The sequence below is a fragment of the Miniopterus natalensis genome, chromosome 4 (assembly GCF_054644295.1).
Source record: "Miniopterus natalensis isolate mMinNat1 chromosome 4, mMinNat1.hap1, whole genome shotgun sequence".
In the NCBI taxonomy this organism is placed as follows: Eukaryota; Metazoa; Chordata; class Mammalia; order Chiroptera; family Miniopteridae; genus Miniopterus; species Miniopterus natalensis.
Window position 1 is genome coordinate 52,298,377 of NC_142084.1, and position 23,245 is coordinate 52,321,621.

Consider the following 23,245-nt stretch of genomic DNA (forward strand, 5'->3'; position numbering starts at 1 on the left):
ATGCTGATTAAGTGATGACAGTTTTGGTTACTTAGCAGCACAAGGTCCTCCAGCCTATTAGATTATTTTGTTGGCTAGTTTGATTTTAACTAGATTATCCATATAAAAAGGGGGGCATTTTACATTAAAGGCACGCTTGGAATATGGGCTTTCAGCCGTGTCCACCAGGGATGACTTCTGTCCAAGTCCTTCGCGGCCGAGCTGCACAAAAAGCGCGTGTGATCCCGACTGAATTCAAGCCCAGGCGCTCTTGCAAGTGCTTCACCTGCGTCATTTCATCTAACACGCCCAGCGGCGCGTTGAGGTGGCTCTGATTATTACCTCCCTTTTTTAAGAAGAGGAAACTGGGCCTAGAAATGGTAAATTTCACATCACAGGGGTGCAGGGAAGGGGTGCCGAGATTCAAACGCGCCGCCAGCCTCCCGAGTCCGCAAACGTCCCCGCCGTGCTAATCCGTCCCGTCTGTCCGGGCGCTCTTCCGTCGGCCGAGTCGCAGGCTCCGTGTCCTAACTGTGGCAAAACCATGACTGCGCTTTGCTCACGCGGCCGGCGCGGACGAAGACACTCGCTCCGCCCGCAAACCGCGGGCTCTCCGCGCGCGGATGGGAGCAGCGCCCGTCCCGTCTCCTAGGCAACCCCGGCGGCACGGGCGGCCCGCGTGCACCCCTCTCCAAGACCCAGAGGGCTGATGTCACTTCCTGCGTCCGGACGGTTGCCCCAGCGACGCGGGCGGCCGCAAGGTGGTGTTGGGTATCCCAGAGACCCGAGGGTTGGGAAGCCACTTCCTCCCGGAGACGCTGTTTCCTAGCAACCGCCTCCCGCCTCCGCGCTTGGCCCCGCCCCCTTGCTCTGTCCTGCGCCGTGCCTCCGAGAGTCGCCGGGCGCCTACCTCCGCCAGAGGCTGCTGCGCGAGTGCGGCCGCCCGGTCCTCAGGGTCTCGGGGAGCCCTCGGCTGGAGCGGCAGGGTGGGTGCAGAACGTGGGGCTTGGGGGGGCCCGGGGTCGCGGAGGGACGGGGCGCAGGCGGCGCTCCAGTGTGCAGCGGCCTGGCCGGTGTCCGGCGCCGAGCGCGCCGCGCGGGGTGCGTGGAGCCGGCGGGGCCCCTCGGTCCCCGGGCGCGCTGCGGGGGGACCCCCGGCTCCGCTCCAAGTACGAGGAACGGCCACGGGCCCATTTGTACGCTGACTTGGAGGCAGCCCCTCGCGGAGTTTCTTTTTCTCTAACCCTATGGAAAAATGTCGCTGGCTGCCGTTTAGCATTATGATCTTTCTCTTTCCCTAGCGTTGTGCGCAAGCTTTTTTCCCTCCGGTGGTTGTACTTTTAGTTATATCTTTTAAGCTGACGATCCTCTTGGTAGCCTTTTGAATGAGTATGACTGTTTTGTTGGCAATGTTAGGATTTTTGAATGAGAGAGGTGAGAAATAAAATTTGTAGTTTAATTGGCAACATTTTATCCTATTAGTCTATCGCAGTCACTTATTGGTGCGTCCTTAAAATATTGTTGCAAAACTATTTTAGGATAAGTTCAATTTGAATATTTTTTTAGAACAAGCTTGTTGGGAGGACTTGATGTATCTTTACAAGAACTCGACGTCTTTAAGTGTGGGTGGAGCTCAGTGTTCATATGGTGCTTTTCTTTTTGTTTGGCTTGGGGGGGCACTAAGTGTGGTATTAGAAATTCTCAAGTATACAAAAAAGTCTGATTTGTGTTTTTTTATATTTATTGTGTTTTTTTTATATTTATATTTTATGGGTTATTAGCCATTTTATAAAGTTAACGAGTGAAGAAAAAGATCCCATACACTATGTCTGGTGAAGTTTTTAGCACAACTTTGGCATATACAAAGAGTCCAAAAGTCACCAAAAGAACTACTTTCCAGGTAAAGTGTTTCAGATGATTTTACAAGTTAACACTGTGTTAGGAACGTTGGCTTTGAACTGATTTTAAGAAGAGCCCTGTATAAAGCTGGAGTAAGGCTTACATTCCTTTTAAAATGTTGCAGATGGTTGTGTCTGGGCTCTAGTATTACAAACTCTTCTGTGTGTTTAAGACTACCAAACTAGCCTCATTGATAAGTTCTTGCTAACTTAAAAGTTAAATCAGCTTATAAAAGTTGAATAGCAACTTTAAATTGGTATTTTCATATAAATGTTTTATGTTGTTTTTCCTATTGTAACATAACAACATTTAAGCTTTCTCTGTCCAGTCACTGCAGTTTTGAACTCAGCCTCTAAATATGCAGTGTTGATTACATCCATTACTGCAATCTCCAGAAACAAAAGATCTTTAAAAGTACCAGCTTCTTCCAAAATGCCAGTTTATAATAAATCCTGTCAGAGTCTCCTCAGTTATCTTGATAGTCTGTCTCCTCCAATTTAACTGTAAGCTCCATGAGGAGAGGAACCTTATCATTGAGTCTGGGGACTTGGGTGCCTGGGATAAGGTTGGCTTTCAGCGAATATTGTTAGATGAATAAAACCTGAGTTTGAAAGCAATTATTAAGCTAGCACTATTTGTTTAAATAATTCTAGATATGAGACTTCCATTTTTGGGTGGAAATTGATTTTAATTATCTTATTTCAGGATGAGCTAATAAAAGCAATTACAGCTCGCTCAGCCAGACAGAGGAGTTCTGAATACTCGGATGACTTTGACAGTGATGAGATTGGTATGTGAGAACATGGAAAAATAAACCACTTTTCTTCTTTTTGTTTTCTTAGTTATAGTTAGCCGATTCCTCCAAAAAAATTACTTATGCTAAAATTATATCTATGAATTCACTAGTTTTAGATTCCAACTTTTTATCAAATAAAAAGGCACTCTTAATTTTCAAGAAGTTGTATGATTGTCCTTGGTTGTTTCTGAATGTGAATAACTAACTGTCGGTTTGCGGTAAAGGGTGCCTACCAGTGATAAATCAAGTTCATCTTTGAGATGAACCCTATGAGAACCTACAGAGAGATTATAGCTAGGACCCCTAGAACTAAACTTTGGTGCATATCAGAATCACTTTTATAATGCTTTCTATAAATCAGACTTTTTGGGCTGTAATAGGGACTCAGTTATAAAAATTCACTATATTAGTACTGGTATGATTTAATTTGGTTTCTTTTGATTATGTAAAAATATTAACATTTAGGTATAAACTTACAGAGTTCTAAATTTGAAATTCAGCCTTTTATACTTTAAGATTCAGTGAATAATTCTTATGATTAAATGAATGATTCATTTAATCATTGCTTTATGGTTAACATTCTGTATTATTATTCTTATAGTAAAATCTAATGAAGCTGTTTATATATAAAAGTTTTATAGGCCCAAATCTAAATATCCATGGCCAATTGTTATTTTGAGGAAACTGGGTGATTTTTCTCAGGGCAAGCATAATGCTTGGCACACTATTCACACTTGATAAGTATGCTTTGAATAAATTAATGAAATTAAAATTTATATTTTATAAGTACCAATAAAAACTGCCTAAGTTGTTCATTTCTAATCTTTAAGGTAATCTTTGATTAATGTAACCTTTGAAACTTTAAGATATACTATTGAAGATATTTTTCTTCCATTTTTCAGTTTCCTTAGGTGATATTTCCGACACTTCCATAGATGAAAACTCACTCAAGAAAACAGTAAATGATTTCCATATATCAGATGATGAAGAAAATAATTCTCCAAAACTGTCTTTTTTGAAAACCAATAAACCAAATAGTGACACGATGAAAGAGGAGCCAGCATTCCCCATCAAAAACAATGCGCAAATCTCACCTGATGGTGGTGAAGACAGGGTTGGAAATCCTTCAGCTGAATCTCAAAATGAAGACCAGGACACTGAAAAAGAGAAACTTAAGATGAAACCCAAACCCAGAATTCTTTCAATCAAAAGCACACTTTCAGGTAATTTGTTAGGTCATTATAACTGCATTTCTTGAAAATTTATTTTAAGAAAACCAGGCACAAAATACCTTCATATAGTAGCAAGTAAATATTAAAAAAAAAAAAAAAAAATTAGACTTAACTTTTCAATTTTACAGACATAAATCAAAATAATAGAACTGTAGAGAAAACCCATAATTCTGATGTCCAGTGGTATATGTCATGTAGCACCTATGCTGGTGCCTGATAGAAGGCCAAAGTACCTTCAGTTATCCACAGCTGTGCCTCCTGAAGCTCCTGGGTCCAGCCTTGCCTCAGTCTGTGAGCTTTAATTTTGTTTTTAGGGATGAAACTGCAATGGAATCCTTTCTAATCCATCTCATACTACAGAGATTAAAGTTTTTAGCAGCACTGAAACTAGTCCTTAAAACAATCATTTCAGTGCCCCCATTTGCCAGAATATTGTTTGATATTTGTATATTTGAAGGGAGAGAGTTTTGTTGTTTCTTTTAAGTCTCAGACTTGCCTTTAGAAAGAAGAAGCTCCATTCAGTTTCTCTATTCCCTACGAAAAACCCACGAAACTCAGTATTCTGAGGGTAAATTCCTGGTGTGATCTGGGATTACAGTAGTTTCTCCACAATTCTACTGAGCCCTGGGCCCAGTGGAACAAAGGTGGAGTGGAGCAGGAGCCAGCCCCTCTGAGATCCCCGGGCCACCACACAGAAACACGGGCATGGAAGGTTAAGGGTTGTGTGCCCTCCAGTCTTCTTTATTTTCTGTTTTTATAAGAGAAATAGTACTTGATGTTAACTTGCATAAAAATTGCTTTCCTTTTTATTAGCATTAAATGTATTGGTAAATATTACATGCTTTACGTAGTAGATATCGCTCTTTCAAATGAGAGGCTATGAGCAGAGCAAAGAATACTAGAATAGTGTCCAGGACACTGAAAACAAAACAAAACCCAAAACCACCCTATATTAGGTATGTGTGACCTCAGCATAGTGTTCTCATGAGGAAAAAGGTCCAACTTGCTCTTCCCATTCCACACAGTTGTTTAGGATCAGTTGATGTATGTGCTGTGAACTACTAAATGTGGCAAAATTGTGACCACAAGGCATATGAAACAATTCACTTGCTAAAATGCACCTTTCCTGTGTATTGAATACAATAAAAAAAAAAAATGGGGAGAAAGGAACATAATTGAACTTGGTAAACAGTCCAATAGTTCACCATTGCCCAAAGTCCATTCCATAGGTTGTCCGTTGGTATTACGGGGAAAACAGAGTTATAGAAAATTTAAACTGATTTCTTTATGAGAACTTCTGGGAGCCATTAATAAAGAAAGATGCATAGTGACTTGTCTAGAAGGATAGAGTAGGCAGTGTTTTCTAGTCTTATTTGAGCTTAGAAACCTGTTTTTGTGTATTATATTTAGCCTATTTGTCTTGATTCTTAAAAGTTTTTCATTAGGCTAATAAGAAAATGTGAGCACATAGAGGGTAAAGTTAGTATTCTACAGGTAGAAATAGGTAACTATAACTGTATGATAGATAATTAGCAATAATCCACCTATTTAATACCTTTTTTTTTTTAACCTGTGATGAGTTAAGATATATTTTAAATACAAGATAGCACCTGGATTCTAAGGGCTATACACAGATGTGCAGTACTATATTTTTAAATAATCACTAGTCCTTCCTCCTGCCTCTGTCACTGCCCCAGTTACTCCATCCATCGGTCCTGTTTTTCCATCACTTGTTCTCTTTGTCACAGACAGTGCTTCCCTTGTCAGGGGAGAATCCTCCTGGCAGTCTCCACATCGCATCTTTTCAGTTCCATGACCTTAAAGGCATACCCTCCAACCCCAAATAGGAAGCACTGACTTTCCCACTGGTTGCTCTGGACCGGGGAGGTGAAGTTTCAGTGATAAGCTGCATGGGTGGTGGTGGTGTGCACCAGGGGCCCACCCTTTGCACTGAGGGATGGAGGAAATAACTTAATCCACCAGAATCTACCACACGGCTGGAGAGGAGGAGAGACTACCCCAGAGGAAGCAGACGTGATAGACAAGCCGAAAAGAAAAGGAACAGACGTTTACCGCAGTCGTCAGTGGTCATTGAGCATTACCAGGTATCAGGCACTGTGCTCTGCACTTTGTATATATGATCTCATTCAAGTCCTGTGAGCACCTTAGGAATTAATTCTGAACTAATTTTACCAGTGGGCAACCAGGGTAGTGTAGGTTAAATGACTCGTGTGAGGTTACAGTGCTAATGAGTCAGCTGAGATTTAAATATGAAAATAGTCAAACTTACAGAAACAGAGTAGGATGGCGATTGCGCGGGGCTGGGGATGGGGAAATGAGGTGCTATTCACCAGGTATAAAGTTTTAGTTATGCAGGATGGACATGTTCTAGAGATCTGCTGAACAATGTTGTGCCTTTAGTTAACAGCCCTGTATTGTGTGCCTAAAACTGTATGAAGAGGGCAGATCTCATGTTAAGTGTTCTTATCACAATAAAAAAAATGGATTCAACACCCGCTTTCAGGCACTATACAATATTCTGCTTAAACAGGCCCGAAAGACATGCAGGCATTTTTCAGAAGCAGGAAGTGGACATTCTGGGCAGAGGGATCAGCTTGGGTGAGGGTATGGTAGTAGGAAGGGTTGTGACATTGATTCAAAACAGCCATCAGCCCAGCTTGTCAGGGACACAGCTGGAGAAATGGGTGTCAAGTGGACGGGGCAGCACAGGCAGCCGGGGACAAGACCGTGAAAGCTTCTGTGTTGTCCAAAGGCAATTAAGCTTGTATCCTGTAGGACTGGATGATGGGAGCCATTGAATTTTGTGGAGAAGAGCGATGTGATCTCATTTTCATTTTATGAGTATCACCAAGGCAGTAATCTAGTAAAGTTGAGGAGCTAACAGCAGGGATGTCTAAAGCGAGATAATGAGAGATTTAGGAAGTAGAATCAGTAGGGTATAATGATGCTTGGATATGGGGGGACAAAGGGAGGAATCTAGGGTGACTCTTGGAATTTGGATTGAACATTTAGAGTGTGGCTAAAATTGGCAATGACACATTTACATTGGTACCAACCGGAATCTTCTAGAAGCATTCATAAGTCCATTTATAGACGGAAAGGAGGAAGGAAGGTGTTAATTATTCCAGTTTTGAAATTTTGTCAGAAGGATGCATTGGTAGAGCAATGGAGAATTGAATATGTGTAACTGGTAAAATTTAGGCAAAAAGTTAATATAAAAAGTTTCTTATGTTTTGAGGGCTGGAAGTATACGGGCAGTAGGTTGTTTTAAATCTAGCAGTAATTGAAGTAGTAACTGAGCTGTTTTAATAACTGTAGAGAAGTTTCATGAACTCAACAGCTCAAATCATCGAGCTCTTCATCGCACCCTCCAGTGAGAGCTGGCACTTCTACCCCATCCCAACATCTCCTCCTTAGTTGTAACAGCACTTACCTTTGTCTCGTAATTTATTTCTTTAGAATCAGCTCCCTTCCCAAACTATAAAGTCCTTGGATAGGACCATTTTCACAGTTTGATTATGAGGTCCAGGAACGTGAGTAATGTGTACAGGGCCCAGAAGCAGAGACTCTATTAAGGTTTGATAGACGAGCCCCATCATTGTGGAGGCCACAACTTTGTTTTGTTTGTTTTTAATAGTAAATGCAATGAGAATTCATAAAGTTGAGGAGCTAACTTCTCATAAAACTAAGGTAAAACTAGTTACTTCCATGATGGCAGCTATTTTTAAAATTTGGATTGTGAACTGTTGCTTTGCTGTGCTTACTGAAGCTCTGCCTAGAGAAGGGCATGGGCATCCTCTGGACTCTCCAGGACAGACAGCCAGGTGCATGGGCACAGGAGAAAAGTATGGTGGCACCTTGGGGTGTGGTTGAAGTCATGTCGGTTTTTGTACATCCACCATAAAACATTCCATTTTTCAGCAGAAAACAGCAGCCTTGAAGCAGAAAACCACTTCACACCCTCACCTCGGCCAAGGAGCTTGTTGAGAAAGCACACGCTCAGGCAGGAAAAAGATGGGCTAGGAGAAGAGAAAGAAACTGCCCTCCAGAAAGAATTAGAGGCACATCCTGCACCTTCATCCCTCCTGGGACCAAATGACAGACAACGAGAAGCTGAGGAGAAAGCCTCTCCTGAAAGCCTTGATCCTGAGGTTAGCACTCCTGCTGAACTGATGAGCTGTGTTCTCAAATTCAGGCCTTGGCACCTAATCATAAGAGACACAGTATTTCTGTGTACGTGTGTGAGTGTGTGTGTTACATGTTTTCTTCAGCAGCTGATAAGGAAATAATTTTAAGTTTTTTTAATATACTGTATTCCATTGAGTCTGAAACTCTGTCAGTTACAAGATGTAGCAAAGATATAGCATTGTATTGTGTACTGCCATGAGAGAATAAAAATCTGCCAATTAAGCCATAGCACACCAGTAACTATAATATGCATCCGATTTCAGAGAAAGTGCAATGTAAGTTCCCCTTTAGAATCTGTGCAATATTGTATATCTTTAATTGCAAGAATTTATATTTTTATTTACGTATTTTTGAATTATGTAATTTGTGGTGTCTATGTAGGAAACGGCCAAACCTGTAGAGACTCTTTATGAGTTTGTTTGAGCCAAACTGATAATTACTGTGAAGCAAAATCTCAACAAATGGAGAAAATGCTCTGGAAAATAGCAGTTTCGCAGCTTATTTTATACATTAGAATCAAAGGAGGAGACTCAGGAGTGTTACATGAAAACCATTGTTGGTATAATGATTAGGGAGTAGGAGAAAGCGAAGCAGGGAAGTCTCTGGGATTGGATAAAAAGTAAAATGGAGGGACTCATACTCCTTTTATATTGCTGGGTGCAGGATAGTTAACAATTAACATTTACAGCACACAGAGATGGTATTCAGGAAGCAAGTAACAATGAGGGGTTCTGGGGCCTCTTGCTCTGGTGAGGGGGGTGTGCCCTGAGGATCTGGAAAAGGAGATTACTCTGACATTTCAAAGGTATGTTATCTTAGATGCCAAACGATAATAGGCTCACATAAGGTAGACTGACCTTTGCCAAGGAAGCCACAGGCCTAGGATGTGACTACCTGCTTTTAGTTAGGAATTTTTATGTTCAGACCATTCTGTGTGATTACTTTGGTCTCTGAGTTTATGTGGCACGCCATGCAGGCCTCCCCTGAGCTTGTCAGATTTGGTATTCAGCCCCTTTTCATTCACACTGGCTAAGGACATTATAGCCAGTGTCATTTTATTCATTTGGTTTTATTTATTGTGTGTTGATGGCACTAACCTATATTTTCAAGGCCATTCCAAAATGGAAGTAAATGTGATCTTTCAGGATTGCATTGGGGAGTTTACTATGTATCATTGTTAGGGGAGAACACGTGGCCCCTCTCTACACTTCACTATAGTTAGCGGACTTCCATCTCACATGTCAGAGGGCAAGCATGGGAAGAACGTTCCTCCTCCATAATGTGCTTTAGCAGATCAGGGAAATGGAACTATATGGTCCCTGGCTAAGCTTCCGTTAAGGAATTTTTGTATTATCATGACATTCTATTTTTTATTTCTAATATAGAATTTGTGGTTTCAGTCTTTCTTGTTAAATCTTGATAGGCATTGCTCAGTTTTATTTAACTTTTCAAAGAACCAACTTTGGCTTTCTTAATTTTCTCTATAGTTTGTTTCCAATTTCACTGATTATTACTCTTTGTTATTTCTTTCTTTGGGTTTAATTTGCTTACCTTTAAAATGCGTCCACTGACTTTAAACCTTTTATCCTTCCTAATAAAACCATTGAAAGCTATAAATTTCCCTCTGTGCACTGATTTAGCAGCACCCTTTTTTTTTTTATGGCTTTTATTTTCATTGTCATTTCTTTAAATATATTTTCTAATTTCTCTTGTGATCTTTTTTTCTGACCAGTTGTTTATTTTGTGCTGAATGATTTTATTTCCAAATATTTGGACCTTCTCTAGATCCTATCAAATCTTTTGTATTAATTTATAATTTAATTTTATTGTGATAGAGGCTGTATCTTACGTGATTTCACATTTTTAAAAATTGTTGAGATATTTTTATGGCCTGGCCTAAGTGTGTCTTGTGAAAGTTCCATTTGCTTTTTAAAAAAATATGTGTTCTGCAGGTGTTAGATACAATGTTCTATAATTTTATTTTGGTCAAGGTGGCTGGTAGTATCGTTTATGTCTTCTCCATATGCACTGGCTTTTTGTCTTATTGATTTACTAATACCATCTAAGGGTGTTAAAATCTCTAGTTATGCTTGCAAATTTGTCTATACTTCCTTTTAGTTCTGCCAGTATTTTATGACTTTCTTATTAGACACATAATACGCTTATATCTTTAGCGTACTTAGCATTATTAAATGTTTCTATGCTCTGGTAATACTCCTTATCTTGCATTTTGTTTTGTCTGATATGTCAGCTTTTTTATGACTAGTGTCTGCATGGTAAATCTTTTTCTATCACTTTTCTTTCAAACTATTTGTGTCTTTTTCTTTACGTTACTCTTTATTATTAATAATCTGATGTCTCGTTTTTATCAAGCCTGAAAATTTGCTTTTTAATGATAGACCATTTATGAGTGTTTAATCCATTGAAGTAAGTAAGTAAATTTAGGGCCAATTTGTTGGTGTTTGCTTTCTATTTATTTTACCTGTTTCTTAAATTCATATTGTTGTTATTGTTCCTCTATAGCTCCTTTACTGCCTTAAAGAGTTAATCACATATTTTTTGTTTTCTGTTGTGATTATTGCCTTTTCAGCTGTAACTATTTGCATTATATTTTAGTAGTTCTGTGGATTACAAGATGCATTCATAAATCATCTCAATCTTAGAGTTGGTACTGCATTGTTTCACATTCAATATAGAAACCTTGTAATAGTATAGCTCCATTTGCTCCCTCATCCATCATGCCATGTCTTGAATATAGACTGAAATCTCTGCTTAGTTCTTTCAGTTTCTAGCTGCTCTGATTTTACAGGACTCTCTGAGGTCTTCCCCACACCATGAATAGATGAGCCAAGGGTTTTAGTGAATTTTATTTGCAGATTTTTGGGTTCATGCCCTATGCCTATGAACCAAACACACTGTCTGATTTTCCAGTCCTAAACTCAATCCTTTGACACACCCCCACCCATCCATCCCCAAGGCTGCAGCCATCTACTGAACTGGACAGATGGAAGAATGCCCTCAGGCAAAAAGCTACTAAATTGCAAATCTCCTCAGGCAAAACTTTTGTCTCTTAAGTTCTACTCCAGTGTTTCAGCCTTTCTGCCATTTTCCCAGATGGTTTCTGTATAGCTTTTGACATATAATTTTCTTTGTACCCATAGAATACCATGGGAAATAAAATGAGAATTCATTTATTTTGCAACAAAATTAAACTTCTTACACTATCATATCATTACCTTTGGGTTGGATTACTGTTCTATAAAGAGATGTTTAGTTTAGACACCCAAATATCATTTCACTTTCGTGTAATTTTTAGAATTTTGAAGAGAACTGAAGTGCATAAAATCTGTACTTTTCTAGTCTCAGGTATTTGTAAGTAGCTGTGTAGTTGTTTTTAGAATTGCTTTCATTTGGAGGCCTAGTAATATTTGTTAGAAAGTAGGATTTTTACCTACTGTCTTTTTTTAAAACTTTTAAAAAATGTTTTTATTGATTTTAGAGAGAGGGTTTTTACCTGCTGTCTTAGAATGGAGAATTAGAGAAACAGATATCAGATCTTTACCTTAAATAGTTATGAGATTTGATTTTAAAGCAGAAGTTTTAACAGTTGCTAAAAACAAATGTAGAAGTGGCCATTAAAGAACTAGAAGAGCTCTGTAGTGACCCCTTTTAATGATCAAGACATCGAGGCTTGAAAAGAAAGCATATTAGCCTCCATTTGTTTAACAAGCTTTTGGTGTTACAGCAGCAAACTCCTAATAATGCAGATTTCAGACTTATGAAATGAAATAGTCTTCATAATGCTATTGTCCTCCATAATCTTGAGACCTGAACTAACATAATAAATACTTTTTTAAATTTTTCTTATTTTAAGCAGGATCCATGGTTAACAAGTTTATCAACATCATCCCTTAAAGAAAGTCTTGGAGATTCCTTTTTACCAGGATCTGGGGATAAAACATCTATAAAAGGTGGTTATATCAAATAATTACATCATTTTATTTGTGAACTCATTTGCTTATAATTTTACAAATTCTATTTGTAAAAATAATACAGGGGTGGGCAAAAATAGATTTACAGTTATAATACAAATAAATAATACAATAATAAATAATAAGGTGAGAATAAACTGCCTTTAGTGCCCCTTTGGCATCAGAGGCAACACAGCATCTTAGGGGGAATAACACTCAGGGGGCGGCTTTATTCTCTGCATGGTGAACTGCCGAAGGGTTACATGGATTCTAGGTTCTCCCTGCATTTTTACATCTGCACTACTAATAACTGTAGTAGTATAGAGACGTGTGCCTCCTGCTTACATGGCCTCTTTGTCCAGCTAAGAAACTGACTTTTGAAGAGAATAGATATTGCCATCTCATTTGGTTTGTACATCAACGAGTGCTTTTGGTGGATCTTTGGTTTAGGGTAGTTCTTCCATTCTGTTTACTAATGTGATATTTCTTCTAAGTGTTGAGTACATCAGATATTTGAGTAGGTTGAGCAAGCATTTTCTCTTTTGTAGATCACTATGGAAAAAAGTTTATTCAAGTTGAATGTGACAGTTTTCTTGTTATTTAATTTTGCAAGAAAAAGGGATTAATGACATCTAGTGGAAAGCAAATGAATCTCTTATCTACCTTATTAATTTACAATGGAGTTTTACTGCTGTTACTGTCTCAAAATAGATCAGAATGAAGAATTCAGTGAAAACCATCATTCCTTGAAATCAGCCAAAAATGAAGAGAATTCACTTTTGATAGACTTTGTTACTACTGCACTTGAGAAATCCAAGGAAGGGCAAGTGACTTCTGATGACCTTGAAGAAAAAAAGGAGAAAGTTGAACTGATAATGACTGATCACTTAACAGTTGGTCCACCACTATCTCAGCATAACTTAAAATCTACCAATGCAACTGAGCCTGCAAAGGTATTTATATAAAATTATGCCTTTTATACTACGGCTTAAAGCACAAAATACAACTTGTAAATAGTTTGTCTTCCATGTTTGGTACTTCTGAATTATCTGTAGAAAACTCATCTTTTAATAGTGGTATCATATGGCCAAGTGGCTCTTATTTAATTCAAAAGAATTTTAATCAGGGAAGGTTGCAGTACATATAATAAAACCTATTATTTCATTAAAAATTATCAGAAGTATATGATCATAATATACTTATAAGTATCTCAGAAACACATACCCATAAGTGGATAGGTTTCTAATGGTGTTCATTTAAAAATGCAGCCACCTGGAACAATTTCCAAGGTTTTAATTAGCGAAAGTTATTTCTTTGGATATCATTTTTAAACATTTTACAAATTTTAATGAAGAATTTTCAGAAGAAATGTTTAGCAACATCCATTATCGTTAAAATGGATAAACGGTAATTATCAGAAACATTTTTATTATAACCTTGAGAACCAGATCCGTTATGCGTATGATTATTTGTCCCTACACTGCATTGCACCAGATTGCTGTACTTTTAAAATTTATGGCATAGCATTTTTAGTCTGCATTTCTCCTGAATTTAGTCTTATTTTTATTTTTTTATTTTTATTGATTTCAGAGAGAGGAAAGGAGAGGGAGAGAGAGAGACAGAAACATCAATGATGAGAGAGTCATTGATTGAGCCCGCAACCCGGGCATGTGCCCTGACCAGGAAACCCTGATCTCCTGGATCCTAGGTCGACGCTCAACTGCTGAGCCACACCCAGCCGGGGTGAATTTAGTCTTTATCTCTTAGAGCTGCAGTTTACTGGTGGCTATGCATATTTGTTACTGGGAAAGATAACAGTGCTAGCTGAAAACTTGTTGTTGAACAGGACTTTATTATAATACAGAATATTAGCTTTTTATTAAAATGTATAGAGAACGTTCATTAAGCCTTGTTTCAGATATATTGTCCTTAACCATTTCCCTTGGGAAAAAACACTAATGCCAAATTAGAGATGTGTTTGTATCTTTAATGCTAGCACCCATCTATCTGCATAAAGTAGAAAAGTCATGCCTAAAAAGGAAGAAGGGTATTCTGGAATTTATGGACAGAATCTTAGAAATGTCTTAACAGAGGTAATTCTAAATGAGAACAGGTAATTTACCTATGACAAGTAAGATCATAACATAATTGCTTTTGACCGAATCCATCTTTGGCTTTATTCTTACTTGCTACTGAGTGATCTTTCATATGCCGGAATCAAATCATTCCCCTGCTGAGGCCTCTGTTGGATTCTTATCATGAGAATAAATTCGAGCTCCTTACCACTCCCTAAAGATGTCAGGGATTCTTCTCTGAGCACATATTCATCCTCTCTCCCTGCTGTTCACTGTGCTTTGGCAGCATTCACCTTTCTCTGTTTCTCAAAATTACCAAGTTCTTTCTCTTCTCAGGCTCTTAGCACTCACTGGTTCCTTCTTTCCACAGACCTTCCGGTGGCTCCTTTCTACTCTTCATTTTTCTTAGCTCTGATGTCAAGCCCTCAGAGAGGCCCTCCATCACCTCCACTCCAGTCACTCTGTCACTGGACTCTTTCATGAGTCACATTTGTTTATCTTTTTATTGTCTGTCAACCCTCTCTAATTCCAGTGAGTACTGTAATTGACACCTAGTAGAAGGTTAGGAAACATTTGTTTCCTTCTGACGGTTTGACCTCTAAGCCTCACTGTGATAGTTCTGGTGAGTAATCCATCTGTGGCCTTTTCTATTTAATAGAATACAATTGAAGATAGAAATATGAAGAATAAAAAGTCAACAAATAATAGAGCATCCAGTGCCTCAGGCAGGTAATAAAGTTATCATTGTCTCTTATTTATGGGTTTATACTCCACAAAGCTAGTTTTAATTGAACTTCTGTAAATTGCATTTGGTGTTACTTGATTTTCTCTTAATTTCCATCTCATGAGATGGAGTAGTTTCTTCATGATAAAACCCTTCATTTAGTTATATTCTTTTATAAAAAGGAATTGATTAGGATTCTCCATACCCTACATTGTTTCTGGGATAGAGTTTCTTTCTCTTGTTTTTCCTGAGACAGTAGATATAAAGTGGTAATAAAGCTGAGGTCCAGCATTATATTTCTCTATTAAGTGTTTTTTACTAACATATGAAAAATTGTACTTAAAAGCCTTAAGGTTCTATGGACTAAGTTGTTTTATTAAACAATGATGATGATGATAATGAACAGTAACTCATACATGCTAATCAAAACCTTCAGAGTCTTTTAAATGATCAGTAATCAAATGATCATTAATCGACAAGAACTGGGGTCAGGAAGCTGTCTCTGCATGTTGCCAGTTAGTATATTTGTTAGGCTTTGTGGTGCCATCCAGCCTGGGTTGTAATTCTTCAGCTCTGCTATTGTAGCCTGGAAGCAGCCATAGACAATACGTAAATGAATGAATGTAGCTGTGATGCAGTCACTTTATTTACCAAAACAGGTGACGAGCCAGATTTACCCACCAGCCTCTGAAATAGAGGATACTATTCTAACTTTATATTTAGAATGGTTTATGTAGCAAAGTAACACAAGAAACTGTTAAAACCTACTTTATTAATATCGTTTTTTTTCCAGGTAACTTGAGATACAGTCCATGTTTCTTAAAACTGTTCTCATTACAAATACCTAAAAAGAGCAGTCACTTTGAAAATATATAACTGGAAGTTATAAAATTTAAATTATGTTGAATGGGCCTCTTTGTATACTAAGAAAAGACTTTATCATTTTCAAAGCAATTTTAATTTACTAAGTTAGAATGTAGTTTTCAAATAGAGTAGTTGCAAATTCTATCAAATCTTTTTCTACCAAGTACATTTGTAATATTTTATCTTGATTTATTTGGATCTTTTCAGATTAATGACCTCTGAATTTTTAAAGAACTCTGGTTCTATAAGGAGAACTCCACCGAAAACTACTTCTTCTCACTATTTAGGGACTTTGAAAGTCTTGGACCAAAAGCCCTCACACAAACAAAACAAAGAACTTGATGGAGCAGATAACATAAGGGCAGCCGTTTATCAGGTAAAAATGTTTTTAAAAAAGTATTTGTAAGAACTAATCACATAAGGTTACCTGTTTATCAAGGAATAAAATTACCCTGTCAGAAATGATGATTTAATGCTTAATTTATTGGGAGAGATTTTTCTTTATAATACCTGAGCAATCTTTGTATAGTAGAACATTATCAGAAAAAGAAAAATGATACTAGTTTATATAGAATTTATAAATTCTGTTTTGCTTTTTACAATTTTTAATCAAATATTTCAGAAATAGATAATTCAGATTCATTTGGAAACCTTTGAATATCATAGATTTATTCTTGTTCCCACAGGAGTGGTTAGAAAAGAAAAATGTATATATACATGAAAAGCACAGAATTAAAAGGATCGAAAGCGAAAGCTTAAGGATCCAAAATGAACAGGTATGAAAGCTTAAGGATCCAAAATGAATAGGTATTCTGAAACATAGAAGTAAAAACATATTATGGATTTTAATTCAGTAAAATATCTCTGAATATTAAATATTTCTAAATCAACTGTTTTTTAAATGGTAAAATAACTTGCATATAAAAGAATTGATTTCTGATTTTATTTCTCTGGAACTTCATACATTTTTAGTTTGATATAAATATGTTGTAACTTTTACATGAAAAACATAAAGAGAGATTTTTATTTTTTGTGTGTGTGGAATAGCTTTGGCACTACTGATTGTGAACTTAATTATTGCTTGTGACTACCTACCTACTTCACGCTTAAAAATTAACTTCAGTCTTACAACTTAGCCAAGAATATAAAAGGTCATCAGCATTAACCTTCAATTTTCCTCTTTCTAACTTGGATTCTATATGTATCTTTAAAACCAACCCCTACCCGAGCTCTTGACCCGTATCCTTCCCATTGGCTGAAGCTGAACTGTGTACAACAGGCTGAGTTCTTTCCCATCTTCTAAAATAAAAACCCTGAAAAACAAAAACAAAAAAAACACTTCATTAGGCTGCCTAGTACTAAAATGGATTTAGAAAGAAACAAATTTCCCAAATACACGCTGCTGTTTGGAGCAGCCCTGCAGGGGGCGTGCCTGCACACCTGTCACCGTGTTTGCAGCATCTCACTGCTGTGGTCAGTGCCAGACACTTCTCATTTGATCTTCACAACTCAGTGAGTAGGTAGTCCTTCTACTTCTAAATTACGTTATCTCCATAATAAGGCTTTATATCACTTAATGCCAACCAATGTTAAGGCAAGCACAGGATATTATGGGCTTAGATTGAAGAAAAGTAATAACATACTTGCTATACACTCACCTACATATTTTCCAGTCTGCCACGCATGTTCAGCATTTGGAATATGTTTACACAGTAAGAATTTTATGCTTTGCTATCAGTCAAAAAACTGTTCACAGCAGAGATCTGCAGCTTACTGTGTGTGGTGGCCAAATTCCTTTACTCAGACTTTCTTTATAAGCCTAGTACTTTGCTGTTTTTCTTTGACCAAAATATTTTATTATGAACATTTTACACCACGGAGCCTATTACAAATTATGTTGATAATGTTTGTGTAGCACCCTTTCCAAAAAAAAGTTGATTTCCTTCCCATGAATAGTAGATCAATAGCTGATAAAATGCATTTTAGTAAAGGACATTTTAAAGTGCAAGGAATAATTCAGAATGTACTTTTCATAAATTAATTTGTATAAACCATCCTAAATAAATTATCTGCTTTGAAACACAATTTCTACAGATGATGCATATCAAGGGAATTAAAGAAAAATATATTTGGGTATCTATTTATCTATATATAGTTGTCTAGCTATTTGTACATACATATATAACTGTTTACTTTTTCTCCAAAATAGAAAAGAGCGGCTAAAAGAGAAGAAGCCTTAGCGTCGTTTGAGGCCTGGAAGGCGATGAAGGAAAAAGAGGCTAAGAGAGTAGCTGCCAGAAGGAGGCTGGAGGAGCAGCACAGGAAGAAAGCGGCAGCGGGCGACGCGGCCAGGAGGGAGGCGGCGGTCCAGGTGTGCCCGGCTTTGACTGTTCGCTCCTTTAAGCATTTGGCGGCTCAGTCAGCCATTGGCCGCGTTTCTACTCGTTTGACAGTATTCACAAGAAATCAGAAAATCATTCTGAACTTTTTCAGGCTTTTGAAAGATGGAAGGAAAAAAAGATGGAATATCTTAAGGAGAAAAATAAAAAGGAGAAAGAGCATGAAAGAGCCAGGAAGAAGGAGGAAGAGGAGGCTGCTGCGGAGAAGAGGAGGGACAGCCAGGCGGCCGTGGGAAAATGGTAATGCGGCCGCGCCCGCAGCTCTGCGCGGGGAAGCGGGGATTTCTAGGGCGCTCGGCACTGGGAGTTACTACTGCGTCAGAGACCTAGTAGGAAACCTTTATTACGTGTTCCCCGTTAACCTTGCAGTGTTTTATGCTGTCCCACATAGGAATGAAAAAAAGGAAGCTTTTTTCAAAGAAAAGGAAAAAGAGAAAATCAGTGAGAAAAGAAAAGAAGAACTGAAAAGAGCTGAGAAAAAAGATAAAGATAAACAAGCTATCGATGAATATGAAAAATGGCTGGTAGGTTCTGTTTGCTAATGCACTTACGTATTTTAGATGTGCATGTTTGTGACGTTTCTGTCCCTAGTTTAAGGTCTGCTTGTCCCTGCCTGCTGGCCAGCTCTGCCTGGCAGCTACCCTGTTGAATTCCAACTCTCGTCTCTCCCCCACTTCTCTGCCTTCCTCCTCAGTGTCACTCGTTGACTTCTCTGTGTCCACCTGTGTTCTGTCACCATGGCATGCAAGGTTTCATAATCTTACTCACCTGCCTTTTATTCTCGTTGGGTATCCCTCTCCTGTCTTCCACCAACTATATTCACACTGGGTCTCTCGTTTTCACTCATATCCAAAGCTCGTCCCACTTGTCAGAGCCCCCACTTGTTCTGCGTGAAATGCTCTTTCCCATGCATATCCTGAGTGGCTTCTCGTATCCATCATCTCACTTTCAAATGACTTTTCCTGAATCCACTTATCTTTGAAAATACTCCCTTTTCTTTAGCAAGCACAATAGGTTGTTTATGTTTTATAAAAGTGCACATAGTTTGGATTGCCTGTTGTTTAATTGTTTATTACCTGTCTATTTTACAAGTTGCCTGAGGGAGCAGGATCGTAACTGTGTGTTTGGATTTTCTGATCACTTTGTGCATGGCTCCCAGTGCACTGCTTGACCCCGGGTAGGACCTCAGTGCTTAACAGTTGAATGAATAAGTACAAATTGAAGCCGTATATACCAGTACCAGTAGAATAATAGACCCACAGGACACCTCAGAACTTATTCCAAGTAAGAATGTGCTATATGAATAATAACACAGATTGATGAATGCAAGGGAATAACAATTGGTATTATTTGTGTGACATTTGGACATAAATCACTTAGCAGAATTGCCTTATAGCAATAGAAACTCCAAAAGAATTAAAATGTTAAATATAAAATGCCAAACAGTAGAGCCAAAATAAAATAAAATGTAATATCTATCAATCACATGGTAATGAGATGCTTTTTAAAATCTGAAAGTGTTACTAAGAAATAACAAAAGAAAACATTAAATTTAAAATCATTAATGTATCAAAATAAAAAGTCAACATAGGTGCTGGTTGGAGGGTGAATTCCTACAGCAGCTTTGGATAATAAATTTTCCAGCAGAGCTGAACATATTCTTACCCAACAAACAAGCAATTTCACTCCTGCACATATACAGGGAGAGAAAATCTTGGCTTATAAGCACAAGGAATAAACAGGGATGTTTATAACAGCATTGTCTGGGGGAAAAATGAGAGCATGGCTTCAACAAAAATGTCTATTCATAAATTGTACTATGTTGATGGAATTCTATACATCAGGGAACTAGAGCTACAGCTCTATGCAGATAAGTCTTAGAAATATGATGAATTAAAAAAAGGAAGTTGCAATAGAAAAGATAGTACAATACCTTTTAGTATAAATTCTAAAAACCTGCAAAACAAAATTGTGTGTTGTTCAGGCATAAATACATGTGTAATAAAAGTATTAAGAGATGCAGTGATAAGCCTCAAGTTCAGAGTAATGGTTACTTCATTGGGGTGGAGAGGAAGGAAGGTTTGATGAGGGAGTGGCCAAAACATCGGTCATGTTTTATTTCATAAGGCACATAGTGGCTATACAGGTTTTGATTATATTACTCTTTAAACTGTTATCTATGGCTGAAATATTTATCTTATTTTTTGTAAAAACAAGGACTAAAAGTAATGTAGATAAAATGTATGCTGCAAAGCTAATATTTATTATATGATCATATATAAATTGCTAAAAATTAAAAGCACTGATACCCCTACAGTTAAGATGAGCCAAATAATTGAGCAAAAAAATTCATGAAAGGGCTAAAGAAATAAAAATGTGCTCAAGCTCAATAATAAGAAAAGAAACATGAGGTTCAATTTTCAACTATTTGTAAAAAATCTGAAGTGTTCCTTGCTGCCATGGCTTATTCAACCTTTGCACCCAGTAAATTTACTTCTAAGAGCCTATTCTCAGAAAATGATCACTAACTTAGACTAATTATTGTCTTTGAGTTATGGAATTATAGGTCTTTTTTCTTAGTTATAATTCTTTTAAAATATCACTTTTAATACTTAAAAAATTAAGTGGTCAATTAATACTTATTGGTAGTATACCTATAAATTAGCAATATTCCCTAGTGCTTTTTTTATAACCAAATTAAACTAGGAAATGACATTTAAATATCTTATAATGGATTATTTTTTTCTGTTTATACATGTATATAAATATATGGTTTTCTATTTTCTCTTTAGGAAAAGAAAGAAAGGCAGGAAAGAATTGAACGAAAAGGAAAGAAACGTCATTCCTTTCTTGAAAATGAGGCACTTCCTCCATGGAGTCCTCCAAGCAGAACTGTGCTCTCAAAAGTGATTCGATAATTCCACTTCTTACATTATTTAGTTATTTATTCAACAACGTCAGTCATAGGTTTAAAACTATTTATCCAGTTATTAATAGTTAAAGAGTCTATTTTAATTAAATGCCAGCCACTTCTGCTGATCATGAAAAAGATGCTTTGGAGCTTAACCAGCGAAAGCATTGAAAGCAGTTTTTGAGCTGTAGATAAACTTCCTCAAATGAAAAGCTAATCGTTAAAATACATAACCTTTATCATGTCCTAAGGATTCTTACAGTCAGATGATCAGTGATCACTTTCACTATGCTGTGTATGTCATTTAAGTATGTTTATTTCCAGTAATAAAAAGGAAACCATCCAGGTACAATAATTATATAAATAATTGAATTTATGTAAGATTGTGCATCTAGATTCAGGTTTTTAAATGAATGGTCACTAGGGAGTATGAATATATTATTTCTCCTAAAACTGATCTTTAGCTCAAAGTAGTTGCATTTGCACTTTGCAAGCTAGAATTTTGGTCAGTTGAGGGAGTAATTCAGTAGAATGCAGTCATTGAGGCATTTTATTTAAAAATTCTGTGTTGTATTTTAATATGAATAAATTTTATCTGTTCTAGGTTTATGTGACAATCATACGCACTTTATAATGAGCAGACCTCTGAAATTTGTCTTTTTAAATTCTGTCTTTATTATTTCAGTGATACCAAAAAGATATCCACTCCATGGTAGTGATATACTTACACATTAGTTTTGGAAATTCTATAAGAGTTCAAGGTCATTATCACTATTATTATTTTCTAGACTGAAGCCATAAAGATAATAAAGGCAATTTTTGTGCTCTTAACTAACCCAGAGTCTTATAGCTTGTATTTGGAAGACAGCTGTATGAAAAGGTAATTTGTAGAAAATGTCCAGTTTATTAGATCTCTGCATATCCTTGTATTAATTCGACTCATACTTGAACTAATCAGCTAGTTTATCACAGACCAAGTGAATGCTCTCAGAGGTGAAATGCTACAGCCAAAGTGCAGTGCAATGATGGGTGAGAATAAACAGTTACTATTTATTAAGCACCCATTTTAGCCTGTCTGCTGGATCTTTACAAATGTTATTTCTTATATTTACAACAACTCTTCAGGGTAGGTATTACTAGCCTCATTTTGCAGATAAAAGTACTGAGACTCAGAGAAATCAAATAACTTGCCACACACTTAGCATGTGACTGAGTTGGGATTAGACAGAACTGATTAAGTTGGTCCCCCTCCAGAAGGTACATGATCATTTCATGCTCTCATGTGGCCTCAGAATTGTCTGACAGGACCTCTATGTTACAGCAACCTTACAAACACATTTTACCTCTCATATCCTACAATCATGTATTATTATCCAGAGATCATCTTTCCCTTAAGAAATGGCTGTTTGTTAGTAGAGATGGTGGACCTCATTAGATCTATGAAATGAAAACAGAATTCATAATATTTAAGGAGTTAGTCAAATGCCTTGTATCTAGCATGAGAATGTTAGAAAACCCAGCAGGTTATGGAACGTGGGCTTTGGGAAGGTCACTGGAGAGGTTCCCACTCTGAGAATTAACCTTGCTGCAGCGCACGTGCAAGATAAGAGATGTCATGGGTCCCTTTGTAAGGTCACATCAGTGTTATAGATAAATAAAAGAAATTTCCTAAATAGAACTAGAGGCTGTTCATACTGCCTGAACTAGGAGAATACTTCATGAAAATGACATTACTACCAGCAACATGTATTATCAGTGTGGGATTTAGGGCCTCTCCTATTCATCCGTGTGTCCCCCACAGTACCAATCACAGTGCCTACCAGAGGAGGTTGTTTAAGTGCTTATTGTATCAGATTAGCTGTTCAGAGCTAAAAAGATACTTGCGAATTCCAGGGAAGTCAAAGAAAAATAGGAAAACACATAGCTACTTTTAGGGCTGTAAGATCATAAATGTGTCAGAGTTCACATTAAATATTTATATCAACTTCCTGATCACTTTCTTTTACATTAGTATATTTTGTGTGCTACCATGATCACCTCTTAGTTGTCAGAATTGAATGAAAATTAACGTAAAGCACATGGCACTTGACTTAATAAATGTTCACTGTTTTCATTTAGTTACTACCATGAGCCCTACCTTTCCCCACTTCGTGTGTGTGAGAAGGTTAACATAGGTGGGGTTGATA

At 37.4% G+C, this 23,245-nt stretch overlaps 1 protein-coding gene across 2 annotated transcripts; it reads left to right on the forward strand.

The window, feature by feature from the left end:
* Positions 1-1,725: 1,725 nt before the first annotated feature.
* Positions 1,726-21,274, forward strand: MAP9 (microtubule associated protein 9). 2 transcript variants are annotated; one of them, XM_087816538.1, is made up of 13 exons: positions 1,726-1,879; positions 2,584-2,668; positions 3,577-3,897; positions 7,849-8,078; positions 11,990-12,086; positions 12,798-13,039; positions 14,820-14,890; positions 15,957-16,125; positions 16,436-16,525; positions 17,959-18,120; positions 18,243-18,388; positions 18,540-18,672; positions 20,941-21,274. In XM_087816538.1, exons 1-13 carry the CDS (start codon positions 1,805-1,807, stop codon positions 21,064-21,066), a joined length of 1,947 nt encoding a protein of 648 aa, XP_087672664.1. In that variant the 5' UTR covers positions 1,726-1,804; the 3' UTR covers positions 21,067-21,274. The 2 variants fall into 2 exon arrangements, with proteins under 2 accessions (XP_087672664.1, XP_087672665.1); XM_087816539.1 differs by having other exon boundaries at positions 11,993-12,086.
* Positions 21,275-23,245: the final 1,971 nt, after the last annotated feature.